General features: G+C 40.5%; 1 protein-coding gene across 1 annotated transcript; it reads right to left on the reverse strand.

Moving 5' to 3' along the window:
* Nucleotides 1–7,672: 7,672 nt before the first annotated feature.
* On the reverse strand, nt 7,673–21,304 carry GNAT3 (G protein subunit alpha transducin 3). The gene is made up of 8 exons (XM_087969122.1): nt 21,165–21,304; nt 16,656–16,698; nt 14,127–14,268; nt 11,408–11,565; nt 10,027–10,155; nt 9,663–9,792; nt 8,996–9,149; nt 7,673–7,863 (listed from the first exon to the last, which is right to left on the reverse strand). Exons 1-8 carry the CDS (start codon nt 21,280–21,282, stop codon nt 7,673–7,675), a joined length of 1,065 nt encoding a protein of 354 aa, XP_087825248.1. The 5' UTR covers nt 21,283–21,304.
* Between the last annotated feature and the right edge of the window lie 1,073 nt (nt 21,305–22,377).

Raw genomic sequence — 22,377 nt, forward strand, 5'->3', positions numbered from 1 at the left:
TAGGTGCTTCATCACTGGAGGTTTTTAAGAAGAAACTCGACAATCACTTGTCTGAAATGGAATAGGACCTCTTGCTTGAACAGGGGGCTGGACTAGAAGACCTCCAAGGACCCTTCCAGCTGTATTCTGATTCTGATATCTAAGGAAGCTCCATCTCACTGCTTCTGGTATGGCTGCGATGAGATCATCCCAAGTGCCTCAAAATTTTCTAAGGAGACATTTGCAAGCTATATGTGTTACCCTTTGTTCTGGTGTACCACAATCACACTGTGGGCCCTTGTCCATTCCCCACTTAAACAGCTTTGCTTAGTTCTGGCCTGGCCTCTTTTCAGATTCAGGTGCCTTCATTATTATTTGGGTTTTGGGTTTTTTGTTTTTGGTGTGGGGGGGATCTGCATTCCTTGAAGTGAAATTCTTGGAAGCCCCGACATGGTGTCCTGGTTGAAAAGACCTGGATTGGCTTGATCTGAGGAGAAAATGGAATGGATTTCTCAGAAAGTCTCATTCCTGGAATGGTAAATTTTGTACATCCCGGAAAATAAATGCTGAAAATTAGACTTAACTGGGGACTCAGTGCTCGAGATAAACTCTTCGTCAGCTGCTCAATCAAGCGTACAAAAAAATTGTTCTACCAGGAGAAATCCACACCCACATTTACTGAGCTTGGTGGAAAATAATGGACTCCAGATTCTTAACCCTTAGTTCAACCTCCTGGCTTGACTTAGCAGAAGATTCCCTAGAATACAATGGAATGGAACGGGACAGGACAGGACAGGACAGGACAGAACAGAACAGAACAGAACAGAGTGGAATAGAATAGAATGGAGTAGGATAGGACTCAAGATGGAATAGAATAGAATTAGAATAGGATAGGATAGGATAGGATAGGATAGGATTCAGGATAGAATAGAATAGAATAGAATAGAATAGAATAGAATAGAATAGAATAGAATAGAATAGAATAGAATAGAATAGAATAGAATAGAAAATGGAGTGGTAGTAGAAGAGTAGATTGGGGAGAGGGAGGGTGAGGGGGAAAGGGAAGTGGAGGAGGAGAGGAAGAGGAGGAGGAGGAGGAGGAGGGGAGGAAGGGAGGAATAGGAAGAGAAAGAGGATGAAGGGGAGAAGGGGAAGAGGATGAAGGAGAGAAAGAAGAAGGAGAGGAGGAAGAGGAGAATGAGGAGGAGGAGGAAAAGAGGAAGACGAGGAGGAGGAGAGGAAGAAGACGAGGAGGAGGAGAAAAGGAGGAGGAGGGAAAGAGAAAGAGGAAGAATGTTTTTAGATTTGCTGCAAGCCAAGATGCCCTGAAGTGCTAGCCCAGACTCTGGACAAACCAAAATAGTTCGGCACAGGTTGAGGGCTATTAGGGACAATAAAAGTCTTAGACTTTTGTGAAGTATACTTCTTTGTAGCATACACACATAGCACCCATGCCCTACACAGGGCAAGAAATCTAAATAGGAGGTTATAAAGAAAATGAACAGCTCTGTTCCTCTGTAGGTCCACCCTGCAATTGGAGAACTTAAAGCCAGGGTCTTTATTATAGGTTTACGGAAACTGCAGAAAGTGCGAACTATACTTAAGGGAAACCTTGAGTCCAAAGCCGCGTCTTACATACCCTCCAGAGCTGGCAGCTTCCAATTCACATATTATAATTTTTTTGTGGCTGTAGCAAATGATACGTTAGGCTCACAAAGGGTTGGGACAAAAGAGCCTCCTTGCAGATGGCTTGTGTTTTTTCTGAAACAGTGACTCAGCACAGAAAACAAACTGATCTGGGGAGCCTTACAGCTGCATCTCTCTGTAGGTGCGTAGGAAAAGAAAAAAATACTGTGCCCCGGAGAATATATGATTTAAGGGGTGCAGTTTACCCCTTTATCCAATCCGCATCCTTGCTTTGCTTCGTTTCTATATTCTGGCTTGATCCAAAGCGCTTAACATCTGTAGAAATGAAACGGGATTGAACCGCTGATTATAGTTTTGGCTTGGTATGAGCAAGAAGATTTTTTTTTCTGTTTTAATCTATTGTCACAGCAAGACAGAGAGGGTTCTCCATTTGGTTCACCCTATCTTGGAGAAGTACTTCAAACCTCAAAACAAACGTTTCTGTTCTGACCTAAGCTTCCCAAGATCACGAAGCAGACTCCTCATCCTGATGAAGCCCCTTTGATTGAGGTTGTTAGGGATAACATTGGTTACCTAACTTAGTTTGGGTAAAATAATATATATAAACTATGTTAGTGAGTTTAAGTGTATGTATCACTTTAAACTGTAAACCAAGTATTTTGGGTGCGGTTGTAAAATCACCATAAGAGGGAGCAAGAGAGCTCACTGTTTGCCGGCTTTTACTGGATTGCTGACAATGATGGATTGATGGTGGTAACTGCGTGTTTGCTGAGAGAAGAAAAGGGGTTTGATTTTTCTTCATATCTCTGACTGCAAAAGAGATATATCACTGGACTGATTGATTGTAAGTTTAATGAACTCTTTTTCGACACTGGACTTTGCAAACTGAATAACCCCCGGACTGACTGAACTTAGTGTATGACATATGGACCGTTTGACTATGCTATAACTCTTGCTGGAATCTTGCTGCACAGTGTATCTGTCTTACTGAGTGTAAGCTACTACAACGTTTTGTCTCACATATCTGCCTGCCTGCTAGACTGCCGTTGCACGTTCTGCTAGGGTGTATATCCCTAACAGAGGTTAAAGTGAATTCCTCTCCAGCAAAGTCCCAGATTTCACAACTACAGACCTTGATCAGGCTAGGAGAGTTGCCAGGCCGATAGCTTCCAAGCGCCACACTGTAGCAGCAATTACTTGGCAAGAAGTCAGGAACAGATCTTCACTCTAACGAATTGAACTAATTGTCTTCTGCAAATCCCACTCCCCTTTTGCTCCTCTTTATTCCCTATGGGAGGGGCCATTCACCGTCCACCTGTGGCTTTACTCCTGAGTTGGCCCTTGTTCCTTAGCTTTTCCCTTCTCCTGGCAGCTCTGTGCATGCGCACATTGGGAACAGGCTCCAGCTGTTCTTCTGTCCCACTGATCTTTGACTCTGAAGGCAGCTGATAACTATCAGATGGCCCTGGCCCCATCTCTGCCTCTGACACAGAGCCTTCCCCAGACTCCGGGACTGGCCCATGTTCCTCCCCAACCTCCTCACTGTCCAAGTCTGCCACCAGCTCCGCTGGCTGCTGGCGGCCCACAACAATTTCTGTCTAGCCAGATTTAAACACTGATGGGGAAAAAATCATGAGAACGGCATTTTTATGGAGTGCTATGGGAATGAAAATAATTCCCTGACATCCACCTAAATAAGCGTGTATATATTATCAATAAGCAAGCCTGGGCAGGTCTGCCTTGCCCAACCACACAAAATGAAATCTTAAAATAGTATTTATGTGTTACAGCATGGTCATTCTATCAAGCGCCCTCTTTTTCTGAGTTGGATCACGTTTTCTGCCAAATAACATTTCTATAATCTTGATGCAGGCATCACCGATGCCACTGTTATTGTCAGCCATGTGTGGCAGCAACCCCAAAAGCTAATGCAATTCTTGGTTGAATAAACAGAGGCATAGAATCAAAATCATGTATTAGTGCCATTGTATAAAACCTTAGTAAGTCCACACTTGGAATATTGTATCCAGTTTTGGTCACCACATTACAAAAAAGATGTTGAGACTTTGGAAAGAGTGCAGAGAAGAGCAACTAAGATGATTAAAGGCCTGGAGTCTAAAATATAGGAAGAACAGTTGGAGGATTTGGGTAATGGCTAGTCTAGAGAAAAGAAGGACTAGGGGCAGAGGTGATATTCAGCCAGTTCTGACAGGTTCTGGAGAATCAGTAGCAGAAATTTTGAGTAGTTTGGAGAACCGGCTAATCCCACCTCTGACTGACCCTCCCCCCATCTATTCTTTGCCTCCCATTGAGTACCAGCTGATCGGCTAGGTCTTCTTTGGTTGCCCTGCCCTGGAAAGCAGGTTAGTGGGGGTGGGGAGGGAATGGGGATTTTACAGTATCCTTCCCCTGCCACACCCACAAGCCACACCACGCCCACCAAGCCACGCCCACAGAACCTGTAGTAAACATTTTTGAATCCCACCACTGACTAGGGGTGACATGATGGCAGTATTCCAGTATTTGAGGGGCTGCCACAGAGAGGAGGGGGTCAAGCTATTCTCCAAAGCACCTAAAGTCAGGACAAGAAGCCATGGGTGGAAACAAATCAAGGAGAGAAGCAACCTGGAATTAAAGAGAAACTTCCTAAGAGGGAGGACAATTAACCAGTGGAACTGCTTGCCTCCAGAAGTTGTCAGTGCTTCACCACTCTTTAAGAAGAGACTGGACAGCTACTTGTCTGGCATGGTATAAGCTCTCCTGCTTGAGCAGTGGGTTGGACTAGAAGACCTCCAAGGTCCCTTTCAGCTTTATTCTAATCCTAATTCAACATCCAGATTTTCTTTACAGACCTATTTTTTTCCTCTGTGGTCAATTCCTACAGAATAGAAAGCTTTATATTTAAATGAATGAATGAATGAATGAATGAATGAATCAATCAATCAATCAATCAATCAATCAATCAATCAATTTAGTGTTTTTTTAGGGGGGTGGATGATAATAATCAGTGGAAAGAGTAAGATTGGGCTCCTGAAATACAGAATGGAAGCTAAGCCATTTCTTCTGAAGTTCAGTTGAAACAACACAAAGTATATCCAAAAAGGTTTAACCTAATTAAGGAAGGTGTTCCCTCCAAGGAAACTCTACCATGGAGCACAATCAAATCACTATTTGGGGTTATAAACCCCACCGTGACTTTCTGACAAATAAACCCATTGATTTTTGCATTCAAGAGAATCCGAGTATTGCTTAGCATTTAAATAAGCAGCCGGTTGAATTTCTGTAATGGAAAACATGTAGAACTGGAGATATGGAATTGAGAATCGGGCTTAATGAACCCAGCGTTGGTTTTTGGGGAATAAGTAATACAGAATAAATCCTTTCCCTAGAATGACAAAACATGGGGATTTTTCACCCTATCTCTAAGTGCATAATTATTTCAAAATGTTCTAAACTTCTGGTCCTATGATAACAACTGGTGATGCCACCAAAATAATGCATAAAGGTTCCCCTCGCATCTATGTGCTAGTCGTTTCTGTCTCTAGGGGGCAGTGCTCATCTCTATTTCAAAGCCCAAGAGCCAGCGCTGTCCGAAGACGTCTCCATGGTCACATGGCCAGCATGACTAAACGCCTTTGAAGGTGCACTGAACACGCTTCTCACCAAAGTGGTCCCTATTTTTCTACTTGCATTTTTTACGTGCTTTTGAACTGCTAGGTTGGCAGAAACTGGGACAAGTTAACGGGAGCTCACTCCGTCATACAGCGCTAGGGATTCGAACCAATAAACTGCCGACCTTTCTGATCGACAAGCTCAGCATTCACTGAGCCTATGTAAAACCTATATAAAAGGTAAATTATGTCAAGTTTGCCCTCCTGTGGCAGGATCATGTATATTCATAAATGCAGCTATTTTAGTTCTGAACAGTGCTGCATATCTAGCTGTATTTTTTTTTTTTTTTTTTTGAGTGTAGCAGTGCTTCCAGAAAAAAAGTCTTTTTTGCTTCATTCAGAAGATCTTGCAAGTTTTAAGATGAAGATTTAAGGTGTGGAGATGAAAAGATAGTAAAAAAAACAAAAAACCAGAATGGGATTCAACAGGTGTAACAACCAGTTTGGTGCAATTTACTCTTGTGGTTTGCCGGCAACCTGTGCAGACGGCAGTGGAATCAGACAGTGGGGCAGAACAGGGTCAAGTCCAGGAGTCTGCAGAGATGGGGCCAGGACCATCTGGGAGTGAGGTACTGACTGCGGAGCCTCCGGAGTCTGGCAGCAGCGAGGCAGAGGAACAAGGGGAGCCTGTTCCCAGTGCGCGTGTGTGCAGAGCTGTTAGAAGGCAAGAGCAGCTGAGACAAAAGGGGCGACTTGGGAGGAAGGCTTGGAGGTGATTGGCCCTCCCATAAGGGATAAAGGAGAGGCAAAGGTAAATAAACCTTTGTAGGAAGAAAAGTCATTCACTCTGTTCGGATTAAACCTTGAAGCTCTGTGTGGACTTTGTACTTCGGCTGTTTTTTTACAGTTCATTTGGCACTCTAGTTGTTGGTAGCAATTCAAAGGAGAGAAAGGTGGGTGCTTATCTCAAGGGACTGTTTGGGACTCATTACAGGCTGAGAATGAACATAATTCCCAGCATTGAAATAAAACAAGAGTTGTTTTAACTAAGCGTGTGCTTAATTATGGTCTCAGGCAGCCTTGGTCAGAACATTTACATACTCCAGGTGTTTTGTCCACCCATCTTCTGAGAATCCTCAGTAATGTTAGTAGGAATGTTTATGGAGATTCTCAGTCATCCAAGTCATGGTTGTCCCAAAAGTGCTTCCCCGCCCCCCCAAAAAAAGGCAAGTTGACTTTTTTTTTCCTTGAAGATGTTTCGCTTTTCATCCAAGAAGCTTCTTCAGCTTCCTGGATGAAAAGCGAAACATCTTCAAGGAAAAATAAAATCCCTTTTGGGAAAAAAATAAAGAAGCACCTTTGAGACATGTTAGTAGAAATATTTTTATGTGCAAGTCTATATATTCATGTGTATGTATCATACTTATACAAAGGGCCTTCTTGGCTCTATACTCTGTCTATTTGTCTATCTGCAAACTATTTTGAATTTTTAATCAGGAAATTTGGGAAATTACAGTGTTTACTAAATAAAGGATTTGTCAGAAGCAGGTATTTCTGGATGGAAACAACAGGATGATGTTGTAAACAACAGGAATTTTCTTAAATTTCATTTATTAATCATCTTCATTAATCTCACTGATGCTTTTATATATGTTCTTGTATTAATTAGAATATATTATTACATCTAACAAAAAAGAATAATGAAGATGTGATTTGGTTTCCAGGAACAATGCAAAACAGAATTAGGTCAGTATGCTTCAACTAACGTTTAAATCCAGGAAATGTTTAACAGGAATGACCAATAGTAAGAAATCTATTGATTTGGATTGGGAAAGAGATTACAGTAGGATAGAAGCAAACACATCCTCAGCAGAATTAAAATTTCTGCTTGCAGATATATGCAAGATTAAATAAGTCAAAGGAAGGAAGATGCATAATGGTGCATTCATTAGAGGTTCCGTATCACATTTGACAATATCAAACTCTGGGGTGATACTAAAGATATTAACTAAATTTGGTCTTGAAATTTCTTGAATCACTAACTTGGCTACAAACAGATGAATGACCACTAGGTGGCAACATTAGCTTGCTGTATCTCTTTGCTGACCTTTAGTGGTGATCTAGAATTTTACAGCAAACATGTAATATGTATTCACCGTCAAGCTACAAGAAGAAGAAGAAGAAGAAGAAGAAGAAGAAGAAGAAGAAGAAGAAGAAGAAGAAGAAGAAGAAGAAGAAGAAGAAGAAGAAGAAGAAGAAGAAGAAGAAGAAGAAGAAGAAGAAGAAGAAGAAGAAGTCACCGTCAAGCTACAAGAAGAAGAAGAAGAAGAAGAAGAAGAACTAGTTACACAAAATGGCAACCTGTTGCCCAAAAAAGTTCAAGAGATGCAAAAGAGATTTTGCAAAAGAAAAGGAAAAAAAAAGTTGTGAAGAGCTTAAAAGAGTCCACAATCTTTGAGGTTCTCTTTGATGATTATATCTGTTACAGCGTCAAACACAAATTTCATGTTCTGAGTGTCTGTGGCACAAGTCAAGTGGGCGTAGATCTCCTTGTCTTCTTTTCTGGTGTTCAGGTCTAAAAATTGTTTCTTAATATAATTTCCAGCGTCTTCAAAAGTGTTGGGTCCTGCTTGGAGAGAAACACAAAGGGGACTCTTCATAAAATGCATCATGGTCTAGAATGCCTTGTTCTTTCTTTACCCACACAAGGTTTCTATTCCCAACACCCACCAAGAAAATGCAGATTTTGGTAGGCCTGGATTCAAAGAATCTGAATGTTGCAAAAGGGCATGAATCTATTGTGTGAATGTGATCTTTGCAGAAAAATCATATACCAAATTTTCCAAATTTGTGGATGATATTAAGCTGGCATGAATAGCCAACACTCTAGATGATAGGCTCAAGATCCAGATGGATCTTGATAGACTTGAACCCTGGACCCTATCTAAGAAAATGAAATTCGATGTAGAGAAAAGTAGTCTTATGCTTAGGCAAGAAAAAACAAAAGTACACCTATAGACTGGGTGAAACCAGGCTTAATAGCAGTAACTATGAAGAGGGATCTTGGAGTCTTAGTAGACAATTAAATATGAGCCAACAGTGTGTAGCAGCAGCCAAAATAGCCAATGCAATCCTAAGTTGCATTAACAGAGGGATACAATCAAGATCAAGTGAGGTACTAATACCACTCTATAAAGCCTTAGTAGGGCCACAGCTAGAGTACCGCGTCCAGTTTTGGTCACCACATTATAAAAAAAGATGTTGAGACACTAGAAAGAGTGCAGAGAAGAGCAACCAGGAGGATTAGGGGACTGGAAACTAAAACATATGATGAAGGGTTGCAGGAACTGGGCATGGCTAGTCTAGTGAAGAGAAGGACCAGAGGAGACATGAGAGAAGTCTTCCAGTATTTGAGGGGCTGCCACAGAGAGGACAAGGGGTCAAGCTATTTTCTAAAGCACCTTTGAAGGCCAGACAAGGAATAATGGATGAAAACTGATCACAAAGAGATTCAACCTGGAAATAAGGAGAAATTTTCTGACAGTGAGAATGATCAGCCAATGGAACAGAAATTGCCTTTAGAAGTTGTGGGAGCTTCATCCCTGGAGGCTTTCAAGAAAAGACTGGACTCCCATCTGTCAGAAATGGTGTAGGGTCTCCTGCTTGGGTGGGGGGTTGAACTAGATGACCTACAAGGTCCCTTCCAACTCTGTCTGTCTGTCTGTCTGTCTGAATTTTGCCCAAAGAAGAAAATTTACCATCGTATTCTGGAAAGCAGACACAGAGGTTGGTTTTAGTGATTTTTTCTTGGAAAAGGTCTTTCTTGTTGAGAAACAGCACAATAGAAGTACTGGCAAAGTATTTGTGGTTACAGATGCTGCTGAAGAGGTTGAGACTTTCATGCATTCGATTCTACAAGAAGGAAAAAAACAAGGTGGTTGTTAGATTAATGCATTATTCCTAACTGCTCCTATGAAGAAGAACATCCAGACTATTAGCTTCTTCCAGCAAACCAGAAGGAAATATATATATATATATATATATATATATATATATATACATATATATATATATATATATATATATATATATATATATATATATATATAACACATATATATATACATATACATATACATATACATATACATATACATATACATATACATATATATACATATACATATACATATACATATACATATACATATACATATATATACATATACATATAATATACATATACATATACATGTACATATGTATACATATATATATATATATATATATATATATATATATATATATATATATACATACATACATACATACATACATACATATATATATATATATGGGTTTTGATGAAGTGCAGTATATCCTTTCAACCACGTAGTAAATCGCTCTCTTTCTCCTTCAACTTACGACTTCCTCGTCTTCCACCAGGACCATGTCGTAGGCACTGAGGGCTGCACAGAAGATAATACAGGTCACTCCTTCAAAGCAGTGGATCCACTTTTTCCTCTCGGATCTCTGTCCACCCACATCAAACATCCTATGAAACAAATCTTTGATTAATGGAGCATGGAATGGGTTTTATAGGGCAGGAGATCAACCTCAGCTTCCCCAGGTCATGTCACACTGGCTCTACTCTGCATTGATGTTTGGTCACCATCATCTTAACCTGGTTTGACCACAAACCTCCCAACACCCCTGCTTTTTATGGGAACCTACATGCTGTATATTCACTGGAAAGAGAACTTGAATGAAAAAAAAATGACTTGGTTACCGAAAGTGCAAGTCCTTGAAAGAAAACTGGGTCTCAATAATTCCCGTTGTTTTCACTCGTGAGCGAAGGACATCTTGCTCATTGGGGACATAGCCAGGAGATGTCAGTCTGTCCAAATCATTGAGGTAACTGCATCAATGTGAGAGATAGAAAGGAAAAGAGAGAAGGGGGAAAGAGAGAGAGAAAAAGAAAAAGAGAGAAAGAGAGGGCGAGAAAGAGAGAGAAAGAGACATGAAGAAAGAGAGAGAGAGAGAGAGAAAGTAAGAGAGAGGTAGAGATAGAAAGAGACACACACAGAGAGAAAGAGAAATAGAGACAGAAAGTGTGAGAGAAAGAGAGAGAGAAAGGGAATGAGGGAGAAAGAGAGACACACAGAGAAAGAGAAAGAGAGAAAGGGAAAGAGTGAGAAAGAGAGAAAGAAAGAGATAGAGAAACACAGAGAAAGATAAATAGAGACACAGAGAAAGAAAGAGAGAGAAAGGGAACAAGAGGGAGAAAGAGAGACACACAGAGAAAGAAGGAGAGAGAGAGAGAGAAAGGGAAAGAGGGAGAGAGAGACACAGAGAAAGAGAAATAGAGACAGAGAGAAAGAGAAAGAGAAAGAGAGAGAGAGAGAGAAAGAAAAGGAAATAGAGGGAGAAAGAGAGACACACAGAGAGAGAAAGAGAGAGAGAGAAAGGGAAAGAGAGAAAGAAAGGGACACACAGAAAGAGAAAAAAAGAGAGACACAAACAGAAAGAAAAGTAGGGAAGGAGAAAGCGAGAAAGAGAAAGAGAGAGAGAAAGAGAGAGAAAGGAAACAAGAGGGAAAACGAGAGACACACAGAGAGAAAAAGAAAGAGAGAAAGAGAGAGAGTGAGAAAGAGAGAAAGAGAGAGAGAAACACAGAGAAAGAGAAATAGAGACACAGAGAGAGAAAGAGAGAGAAAAGGAAATAAAGGGAGAAAGAGAGACACACAGAGAGAGAAAGAGAGAGAGAAAGGGGAAGAGAGAGAGAAAGGGACACACAGAAAGAGAAAAGAGAGAGAGAGACACAAACAGAAAGAAAAGTAGGGAAGGAGAAAGCGAGAAAGAGAGAGTGAGAGAGACCCATTTATCAACATTTTGCAAAACGAAATCAGGTCTGTCCTGCTTGAAAAGAAGAACAGAATCTTCTAATCTTTGCAGAGGATACATTCAGGGGGGAAAAAAGCAAATCTGATTGCAATTAAATCGTTCCAGATGACCACTGTATGGAAAAAAGAACTATGGAAACCTCAGGATTAGATACTCAAAATGCATTCAATCGGTGAAGCCCTTTGCATCTCTACCAGTTTGCGGTTTTCACCCGAGGAATCTAAGGACCTGCAGGTAATGAGTTCGATGGCAAGGAAGCCACTCACTAAGCAGCAGAGTCATTGAGCTGATACTCGGATGCTCTCTCAAAACAAGCCTGGATCCCTGGATCCTTCCACAGGCGCTTGATGATGCCAGCCAGTTCAGAAGTCATGGACCCATCCTCTGTGATCTCCGCCATGGCGTAAAGCTGCTTTTCGTCTTCCTGAAATTAAATAACTGAGCATGAATCCCTTCTTTATCGTGCTCCTAAATGTGGGGCCTGCCAGTTGGATGTTCAGAATTTCAGGTGAAGTTTAAACCCTTTTTGCAAAGAAGGTCCAGAATGATAGAGAAATATTGCAATCAATGAATGAATAACAAAATCAACAAACAATATGTACACTAAAAGGTAAAGGTTCCCCTCGCACATGCGTGCTACTCGTTTCTGCCTCTATGTGGGCAATGCTCATCTCCATTACAAAGCCGAAGAGCCAGTGCTGTCCGAAGACGTCTCCATGGTCATGTGGCCGGCAGGACTAAATGCCTTTGAAGGCGCATGGAACACTGTTTCCTTCCCACCAAAGGGGTCCCTATTTTGCTACTTGCATTTTTTACATTCTTTTGAACTGCTAGGTTGGCAGAAGCTGAGACAAGTAATGGGAGCTCACTCCATTATGTGGCGCTGAGGATTCGAACCACTGAACTACCGACCTTTCTGATCGACAAGCTCAGCGCCTTAGCCACTGAGCCACTGAGTATATCAATAGGTATACTACTGGGAATGTAATTTTAATGTTTAATGGCAAGTGCTGGATAAGGAGATTGATAGGATAATAAATATTTTAAGGGGCTTTGGGCACCTGAGAGAGATGATTCCTGTGGACTGAGTAAGGGAGACTGAAGCAGATATTAAAACTAGATTTATTTACAAGAAATACATTATATGGTGTCAGGTGTAAGGAACCAGTCCCATACGTACAGAATTCAAGCTAACCTACTTTATTATGTTCTACCTATAATACAGGAATCTCCCAGTAGCTGACATCTGGGAACCATCAGATAAGGCTCCAAGGAACTTAAGGGAGAGAGTCAGCCTGAGTCCTTTTGCAGTTGTGCAGTGACTCCAGGCTAGCTCTATGCTTGATCCCTCCTCCCTTCAGGCTGGGTTCTTTCCAACTTATTTATTTTATTTATTTATTTGTCAAGCAAGTATTAGATAACAGGTATAAGTATAAGCATGGCTTTGAATACATGAAATTGATACAAATAAAAAAGAAACAATAGGACAGGGATGGTAGGCATGTTGGTGCGCTTATGCACACCCCCTACTGAAGGGGTGAGGTCAACAGTAGAAAGTCTAAGGTTAAAGTTTTTGGGGTTTGGGGAAGAAACCACAGAGTCAGGTAGAGTATTCCAGACATTGATGACTGTGTTGCTGAAGTCGTATTTCCTGCAATCAAGTTTGGTGAGGTTTACATCTATTGTTTTTACATCTATTACATCTATTGAGTTTGTATCTATTGTTTGCTCTTGTATTGTTATGGCTGAAGCTGAAGTATTCATTGAGAGGTAGGATAGGCAAAGTCTAATGCCTATCAGGAAGTAAATCAAAGAATAGGAGTCACTTGACAGTGAGATGGCTGGCATATAAATTTAATAAATATATTAAATATAGCTACATTCCTTGGCTGTATTGCTAATGGGTCAAATATTTTGGCGGCTACTAGTATGTATATTTATTTTGAATGATTTTATTGTTTTCAGATGTTTTTTTAGTATTTTGATTGCAATATATATTTTTGAACAGCAAGCCATTAACTGAGGTAAGGGGGACATAGAAAAGGAAGAAAGGAGGGAGGGAAGAAGGAAGAAAGGAAGGAGAGGAGGAGGGAGGGAGGGAGGAAAGTGAGGAGAAGGAAGGAAGGAAGAAATGAAGGAAAGAAGAAGGGAGGAGGAGGAAGGAAGGTAGGAAGGAAGAAATGAAGGAAAAAAGAAGGAAGGAAGGAAAGGGGAAGGAAGGAAGGTAGGAAGGAAGGAAAGAAGGATGAGGGAGGGAGGAAAGTGAGGAGGACAAAGGAAGAAATGAAGGAAAAAGGAAGGGGAGGAGGAGGAAGGAAGGAAAGAAGGAAGGAAGGAAGGAAGGAAGGAAGGAAGGAAGGAAGGAAGGAAGGAAGGAAGGAAGGAAGGAAGGAAGGAGAGGAGGAGGAGGGAGGGTGAAAAGTGAGGAGGAGGAAGAAAGGAAAAATGAAGGAAAAAAGAAGGAAGAGGAGGAGGAAGGAAGGAAGGAAGGAAGGAAGGAAGGAGAGGAGGAGGAGGGAGGGAGGAAAGTGAAGAGGAGGAAGGAAGGAAAAAATGAAGGAAAGAAGGAAGGGGAGGAGGAGGAAAGAAAGAAGGAAGGAAGGAAGGAAAGGAAAGGAAAGGAAAGGAAAGGAAAGGAAAGGAAAGGAAAGGAAAGGAAAGGAAAGGAAAGGAAAGGAAAGGAAAGGAAAACCTTCTTCAGTTCTAACTGAATGGTGGGGAATAGCTTGAGGAAATCTGCTTTTTCAATCAGAATCAAAGAAGCTTCTTGGATGAGAAGCAAAATATCTTCAAGGAAAAATGAAGTCTAGTTGCCTTTTGCAAAAGCACTTTTGGGACTACCTTGACTTGGACGGTTGTCCCTAAGGTGCTTTTGAGAATCCCCATAGACCACTGCAGCACCTATACTCTATTATAATGCATATCATCAGGTAGGGTGGCATTGCCTTTCTGCATGTGAGTTCCTGTCACAGGCCTCACACTCACAGTGCTTCGCGCATTCTCATATTCGATTCCCAGGGCAGACATAGCCTTTACAATCGACAGAATGGACTGCAGGGTGTTGCTGTAAACCACCAATTTGTACTCCTCGCATTCCTGATCCGTGTAGCCATGGTTATGGATGATCCTGGAAGGCATCAGAAAGAAGGCAGAATGAGAATAACAGCCAAAAACACGGGTGGAGTCCGAAAGAAATGGAGATTAGCAAGTTTGCAATCCAATCTCAAACGACGGATGCATAATTATTTTTGGAGCAACCTGTTTTCCAAAGCCGTCTAAGATAGCTATGCATAATTATGTGCGCAAGATTAGACAGCATGTTATGATCTTACAAAGCCTAGGATATCTGTTAATCTGTGGTACACTTAGCTATCCTAGAAGAGGTGGTGGAAGTTTATAATAGACTAGCTGGATACCCGTGCTTTGCTACAAAACTATGTGATCGGGCTTAGTTTTTGGGGAGGAAAATAAAGGGAAAAAAAATATTCTGCCTCTGCCTACCAGCATCCATCGGTATTCATCTGGCTAGTGTCCTGTCAGTGTGAGAGAGAATTGAGGGCTGTTTGGAAATTAAAACAGTATTTGCTGTGTGAGCAAGAAGGAGACAGCAAGGAGCCTGAGTGTGGTTTAAGTCAACTGTTCTGTACTAAACCTGCTTGGTGCTGCTGTGAAAGTAAAACTGAAACTAAAACTCCTCTGCTTGTGTTTTGCCTTTGGAAGAGATTTCTTTTCAGGTGGGGAGGGGGAGTAGAACTTCTTAGCATGAGAGCATGTTAATAATAACAACAGCAACAACAGCAACAATAATAATAATAGTAATAATAATAGTAATAATAATAGTAATAATAATAGTAATAATAGTATAGGAAATTCTAAAGCTCAGGTGGTCATTTTAAAAAATTCTTTCTTAGTGAGCCCCTAGAAGCCAAGAGGAGCATACGTGCCAAATTTCAAGTTCTGGAGATTTTGTGATGATGCGTGAGTGGTATTTTGCTTTTATATATATATAGATAAACAGATAACCTGGGATTTGCAAGGTCATAATATGCTGTCTAAACATCTAATCTATGTTTGAGAGATTAAACATAGTTAATTGTACATGCTGAAGATCTTCAGCAGCAGAAGTTCACCAACGCAAATTGTCTACATACAGATAGAAGACTGTACATGCAGAGAGAGGGATGTCAAATCCGTGTAGAGACAACATTATATATTTGAAACCAGCGTACCTCATTTTAATATGCCTGTAAACTGTCTTTGAACAGTCATTAAATAAACAGCTACCTGCATATTTAGTAGCCACCTCACCTTTCCATAACACTTTTTTTAGCAATATAAAGAAGGTACAAACTAGGTTAGAAACCTTCATCATGCAACTTGCCCAATTTCTCTTTCTACAGTAAGTACACTACTGCTTCATTTCAGCATGTTTGGTCTAATATGCTATAGGTGCAACCAATACCTAGTTGTACTATAAAACTAGTTAGTTTGCAAATTCTATATCTATTCTTGAACACCTCCTGTTGGAATTCTTCCTTGGAATGTATTTTTATGCAACAACTACAATAGTATTCAGCCAGTAGATGGCAGTGTTTACAAGTTTGGATCTATAGTATATACTCTTATGCTCTTCTGTTCTAAATAGAGTTTCCTGTTTCCTGTTACAGTTAAACAGTTGAGCAGTAACGCACATGGTGACTGTGCTCTTCGTTTGCTCTGTGGTGTTATATATAAACAGAAATTCTAATACCTCTACACCCTACGTCATCAGCAGTTATATACATTTGATAAGGTGCATGGTAGCTCATGTGATTTGGGCACTGGGTTGGAAATTAGCAAGCCTATGTTTGAGACCTGAGTGCTGCCATGGGTGGGGTGAGCTCCCATCCTTCACTCCAGCTCCTATCAGAGGCATTGCAGGAGGCCTCAACTGGCAACCCCCAAGCAATGGAAGTATCACCAGCTAATCCTTTCAACCCAGAGTACTTCTGACACAACTGCAATACAATATGCATCTGATAGTTATCCAACTTATATAAAAAAGTTAGTTTTCAGTTTTAATGCTGGTCACAGATATAATATTGGTTCATAAAGTGATCTAAATTTTGTTACCATTGCATAATTCTTTCCTTACTCTTACTACAAATCAATATATAGTCATCTTGCATCTCAATTTTCCCCTTAATACATATTTACATAGTTTCTTATTCTTTACCTAATTGCCATTCTAATTTCTTTTTATTTTTAAACCATTCATACCAGGCGTCCCAGACCATATAATATATCGAATCTTCCTTATCTTTTAATTTCAGCGTTAGCCTGTCCATCTCTATACAGTCTTAACATTTTCTTTATAACAATATGGAATAAGAAATTATATATGGAAAGATAATAAGGAAATGTAAAAGATGTCTTGATGTTGATACAATGATGTATAAAGTTTTATTTTATGTTTTTAATCTGTGAAAATCGAATAAAATATTTATTTAATTTTTTTTTTATAGATAGACCTACTTCATTTGTTTCACAATAGTGCTCTTGCCTGATTCACCAGCTCCTGCAAGAAAGAAAAATAAGTGTCTATATCAGAGGTGGTCTTCAGCATGTTCTGACCACTTCTGGAGAACCAGTAGCGGAAATTTTGAGTAGTTTGGAGAACCGGCAAATACCACCTCTGACTGGAGATTTTACAGTATCCTTCCCCTGCCACGCCCACCAAGCCACACCCATGCCCACTAAGCCACACCCATAGAACCAGTAGTAAAAAAATTTGAATCCCATCACTGGTCTATATGACATATGGACACGAACAAAATTGTCTTAAATTGAGCTATAGTTTTATTGGCTCAACAAATTTCCTCTTAGCCAGGGTTTCAAAAAGCCACTTCAAACCTTAATTTGCATTTCTTTCTTCCCTTAAGCATATCTCCAGTCAAAAAAGCCTGCTCTGCTGCTATTAAATATTTATTTATTTGTCTATCCAAACGTCTGCATGTTCTTTAGCATTTGGATTTGCATGTAAGTAATTTGCCCCTAATTTGGGCAAATGGACAACAGGAAAGCATCAATCATATGGAAAGCATCCCTTGATGTTAAAAAAAAACAACGAACGATCAAGAAAGCATCCATTTCCAACTCGGTGAATATGCAATTTATTATTATTGTTATCATTATTGTGCAATGGGTAATTTTACATAGATAGAGTGACAATTTTGTCCACAATCAGCTTTGGCACTTGGGACATGACAAACACAAAACCTGATTGAGTGCATTCTGGGTGGGGACAGAGCTGATCTTTAGTGATTTTGGTTAACAGGGTTTTTATTATAGAGCAGAAAGGCCTGCAAAACAAAATCACATACATGCAAAATATATGGAAAGTTAGAGGATTACAATATAGATAATAGAATAGAACAGAATAACAGCGTTGGAAGAAACCTTGGAAATGTTATAGTTCAATCTCCTGTTCAAGGAGGAAACCCTATAGCATTTTAGACAAATAGCTGTCCAATCTTTTCTTGAAAGCCTGCAGTGATGGAGCACCCACAACTTCTGGTGGCAAATTGTTCCACTGATTAATTTCTCTGACTGTCAGGAATTTTTTTCTTGGCTTTCTCTCCTTGATTATTTCCACCCATTGCTTCTTGTCCTGCCCTCTGGTGCTTTTTGGAAAATAGGTTGACCCAAATGTATCTGGAAAGTGAGGGAAAAATTATAGGAAGAGTAATAATTCCAAGTAATAATTCTCAGATCTTTTACTTGATCCTGCTAATGTACCACAAGTTCTCTTGTTCACCTTCCATAAAAATAAATAAAGAAGAATTAAATCTTACAGGACCAAGAAGGATATGTCATACCTATGTTTATGTTCATGCCTATACTTGTTTTCTTGTACATGTTTGACAAACGAATAAAATAAAAACAAAACAAATAAATATTCCTACAAAGAGACATCTTCAGGTTGGTCATTCTCAACCTATTAACCCTGTCACACTCCATAACAAACCAGCCAAAGAATAATTACTTTGCTGTATTGTGCATTGATGGAATTGCTGTTGGAACTGAACAATTTTATTTTTATTTATTTATTTATTTATTTTTGTCAATTGCTTACAAGATAATAGGTATAAGTAAAAACATAGTTATGAATACATACAAGCAAGCATATGTTGGTAACCACACAGAACAAATGCAATCCTGGAAAAGGGAACAGGGGAGGAGATCTAATAGGTTAAATCCATTTGGGAAACCAGACCTTCTAATCTGGCAATCTAGAAACTGCAGATCAAGAAATCTAGAAGATGCAGATCAGGGTGAAACTAAGGCTCAAGGAGTGGGGTGCAGAAAACGACAAAAGGTTTTGTCATTATGCTGGCACCACAACAGCTCTGTCCCTTTTGTGTGTCTGCTGTGACGAGGGCACTCCTCACACAGTGAGTGTGCAATGCTTGCGTTTGTCATTTGGACAAAGGTGTCCAATCTCGGTGTCCCTTCTGGAAGAATTTACTCTCTGCAATCCCAAAAGATCAGACTAGATCTAATGTAAGTCACAAGAGAGGATATTTTTGGCTAAATAATTTTTGGAGACCTTTAGCAGCTAAATGCACAGGAATGATGAAACAATAATTTAAAGCAACTGCAAACTTTCCATCACCGGAACTCTTCGAACAGAAGCTGCGTCTTCGATCTCGGAGCGATTCCACTAAATATCCTCCTTCCAATTCTGTGACTCTTAACTTTGAAATCACAGCTTTAACATACAATTATGCTGTCCCCTGCACTCCTATTTGTCTTTTTACATAACCTGCTGGCATTTTTAGAACATGAAGGGCATTCAGCTGAATCGTTCCACTCCTCTCAGGTGACAGCAGGGAAACTATGTCAAATGTTGTCATGCAATTCCATCAGAGGTGACCGGGAGGCACATCTCACGGGCTAAATTCTTTCCAGTACAGTTATATTTTTAACAGGCAAAGGCCCTATTTAACATAAGTTGATTTAATAAGCTGCAAGAGGTCTCATAAATATTGTAAAAGAAAAAGTTAAGAAAGTTCTGATATTTCTACTATTCATCTGAGGATAAATCATTAACAGAACGACAGATTTATAGAGTTGGAAGGGACTTTGGAGGTCATCTAGTCCAACCCCTGCTCAAGCAGGAGACCTTACACCATTTCTGATCAATGGCAGTCCAATCTCTTCTTGAAAGACTCCAGTGATGAAGCTCCCAAAGCTTCCAAAGGCAAGCCGATCCATTAGTTGATTGTTCTCACTGTCCTTATTTCCAGGTTGAATCTCTCCTTGATCAGTTTCCATCCATTATTCCTTGTCTGGTCTTCGGGTGCCTTGGAAAATAGCTTGACCCCTTCCTTCTCTCTGTGGCAGCCCCTCAAATATTGGAAGACTGCTCTCCTGTCTCCCCTGGTCCTTCTCTTCATCAGACTAGCCAGGCCCGGTTCCTGTAACCATTCTTCATACGTTTTAGGTCTTCTAGTCCAATCCCCAAGCAGAAGCCCCTATAATTTTCTGGACAAGTGGATGTCCAGTCTCTTTATAAACTTCCAGTATTGGAGCACCCACAATTTCTGAAAGCAGGCTGTTCTACTGATTCATTATTCTCACTGTCAAGAAATTTCTCCTTAATTCTAAGTTGCTTCTCTCCTTGATGAGTTTCCATCTACTTCTTGTCCTTCCTTCTGGTGCTTTGGACAATAGGTTGACTCTCTCTTCTTTGTTGCAGGCCCTCAAATATTGGAAGATTGCTATCATATTACCCCAGTCCTTTTTTTCCCTCTAGACTGGCCATATTCAATTTCTGCAACTGTTCTTCACATGGTTTAGTCATAGGTTTGAAAGATATAGAGATGACCCACACAGAAAGATGCAGACTTCATGCATTAACGTAATTCACTATTTATTTGTTTTTTTTTTAATTATATCTCCTGACCAAAGGAAATCTTGCTTATCAAATAATGCACACATTAGGCCGCAAGGCATGTTGCAAATTGACATTCCCAAACCTGAATTAAAAGCAAAAGAAGCAAAATTAAACCATATAAGCAAATCTCTTAGTTCAATGGCCCTGGTTCTCACACAACTTGTGTAGATTTCTGCTTTGGCAAATGTATTCTGAGATTTTAATGTGTAACTCATATCACATATGAAGAACAGTTAGAGGAACTGGGCTTGGCTAGTGTGGTAAAGAGAAGGACCAGGGGAGACATGATAGCGGTCTTCCAATATTTGAGGGGCTGCCACAGAGAGGAAGAGGGGGTCAAGCTATTTTCTAAAGCACCTGAAGGCCAGACAAGGAACAATGGATGGAAACTGAACAAGGAGAGATTCAACCTGGAAATAAGGAGAAACTTTCTGACATTGAGAACAATCAACCAATGGAACAGAAGTTGCCTTCAGAAGTTGTGGGAGCTTCATCACCTGAGACCTTCAAGAAGAGATTGGACTGCCATTTGTCAGAAATGGTGTAGGGTCTCCCACTTGGGTGAAGGGTTGGACTAGATGACCTACAAGATCCCTTCCAACTCTGATTATCTGTTATAACTCAGCCATCAGTATTTGGGGAACCCTCTCTTTGCTCCTTGGGAAAGAAGGGGACGGCAGAGAAGGAGGTGGCTGGATGGAGTCCCTGAAGCAGTCATTGTGACCTTAATTGGACTCCAGGGGATGGTAAAGGAAAGGAAGGCCTGGAGGAACGTTGTCTATGGGGTCGCAATGGATTGGACACAAAGTTCACAACTAGCAACAACAATTCCTTGTTCAGACTTCCATCTGCCAATTGGATCGCAGCTCTCAGTTTAAAGGCAAAATCACAATCCACTGTCTGCTTTTTCCAGATTTGATCTGAGATTTACGATTTGCAACATACCTGCCAATTATTACCTTTAAAAAAAAAAAAATTCTTTCTTCAGCCCCGCTAGATTTTAAAATAAGCAGGTCAGACAGATCAGCTCTTACAAGCTGTCAGCGAATCAGTTTGAAGATCAAAATGTAAATATCTTTGCTTACCCAGCAGCAGCAACTTGACTGTCCTAGAATCTTTGATTGCATCTTCCTTAAGTCTTTTTTCAAGCTCTCGTGATCGCTTCATCGATTCTTTAGATGCAGAGCTGATTCTGCTCCCCATATGGTGGATTTTTGTGATGCAGACTTATTGTCCAAGCAATAATTGAAAAAAAAAAATGTACACTTCGGACAAAAAAATGGAGCAGGTAAATTCCAAGAAAGGTAGGAGAGCTTCTTCCAACTTCTTTAGCTTGCTTTCATTGGCTTTGGAGCCACCCCATGTCTAAGAAGGTAGGTTGGATGTCTCATGTCATCTACTCATTATCACATCAGACATGCAAATGTTGTTTTGAACATTTGCCTAAATCTTTGGAACATTTGCCTAAAAGTCAGGCAAAGCAGGAACAAACTTTGGGCATCCCATCAGGGTTTTGTTTTTTTGTTTTTTTTTGTCAACATTTCTCCAGAAGGAAAATATGTTCTGAACTAAATGAAATACTTCCAATTTCTTCAATGAATGTGGGATGATTTAGTCCAGGTCTGTCCAACTTGCAGCCCTGGATGGCTAGTAATGTGGCTCCACAAGATGGTAAAACTTTTAACATTATTATGTGCATTTATTTATGTGCATTTTAACAAACTGCATCACTGTTTGGTTGGATGGCCAACAGTGCCTGAGATAGAAAATCCCTACAGAGAGTGGTGAGGACAACGGAGAAGTTTATAGGAAGCTCACTTCCGGTTCTTCAGTATACTGCTTATAAGCACTATGTGCTTAGAGCTCAAAGCATTGTTAGAGACCCCACACACCCACTTCATGGCAGTGCCCCACACACCCACTTCACGGCAGTGGTGGTATTAACAATTTTTTACTGTGGGCGTAGCTTGGTGGGTGTGGCTTGGTGGGCATGGCTTGGTGGGCGTGGCTGGGGAAGGTTACTGCAAAATCCCTATTCCCTCCCCATCCTGCTAACCTGCTTCCCAGCTCTGTTCTCCTGTGTAGGGCAACAAAAGAAGACCCAGCCAATCAGCTGGGTCTTGGGAGGTAGAAAATACATGGGGGTGCGGCCAGTCAGAGGTGGAATTTGCCGGTTCTCTGAACTACTCAAAATTTCCGCTACTGGTTCTCCAGAACTGGTCAGAAGACCACCTCTGTTTTGAAGTAGCAGGACTAGCAGGACTACCAGATTCTGTAACAGCTTTGTTCCTTATGCCA

Source organism: Notechis scutatus, chromosome 6, assembly GCF_049901735.1.
Source record: "Notechis scutatus isolate UNSWTSFEM ecotype Mainland chromosome 6, rNotScu1.2, whole genome shotgun sequence".
NCBI classification, from domain to species: domain Eukaryota; kingdom Metazoa; phylum Chordata; class Lepidosauria; order Squamata; family Elapidae; genus Notechis; species Notechis scutatus.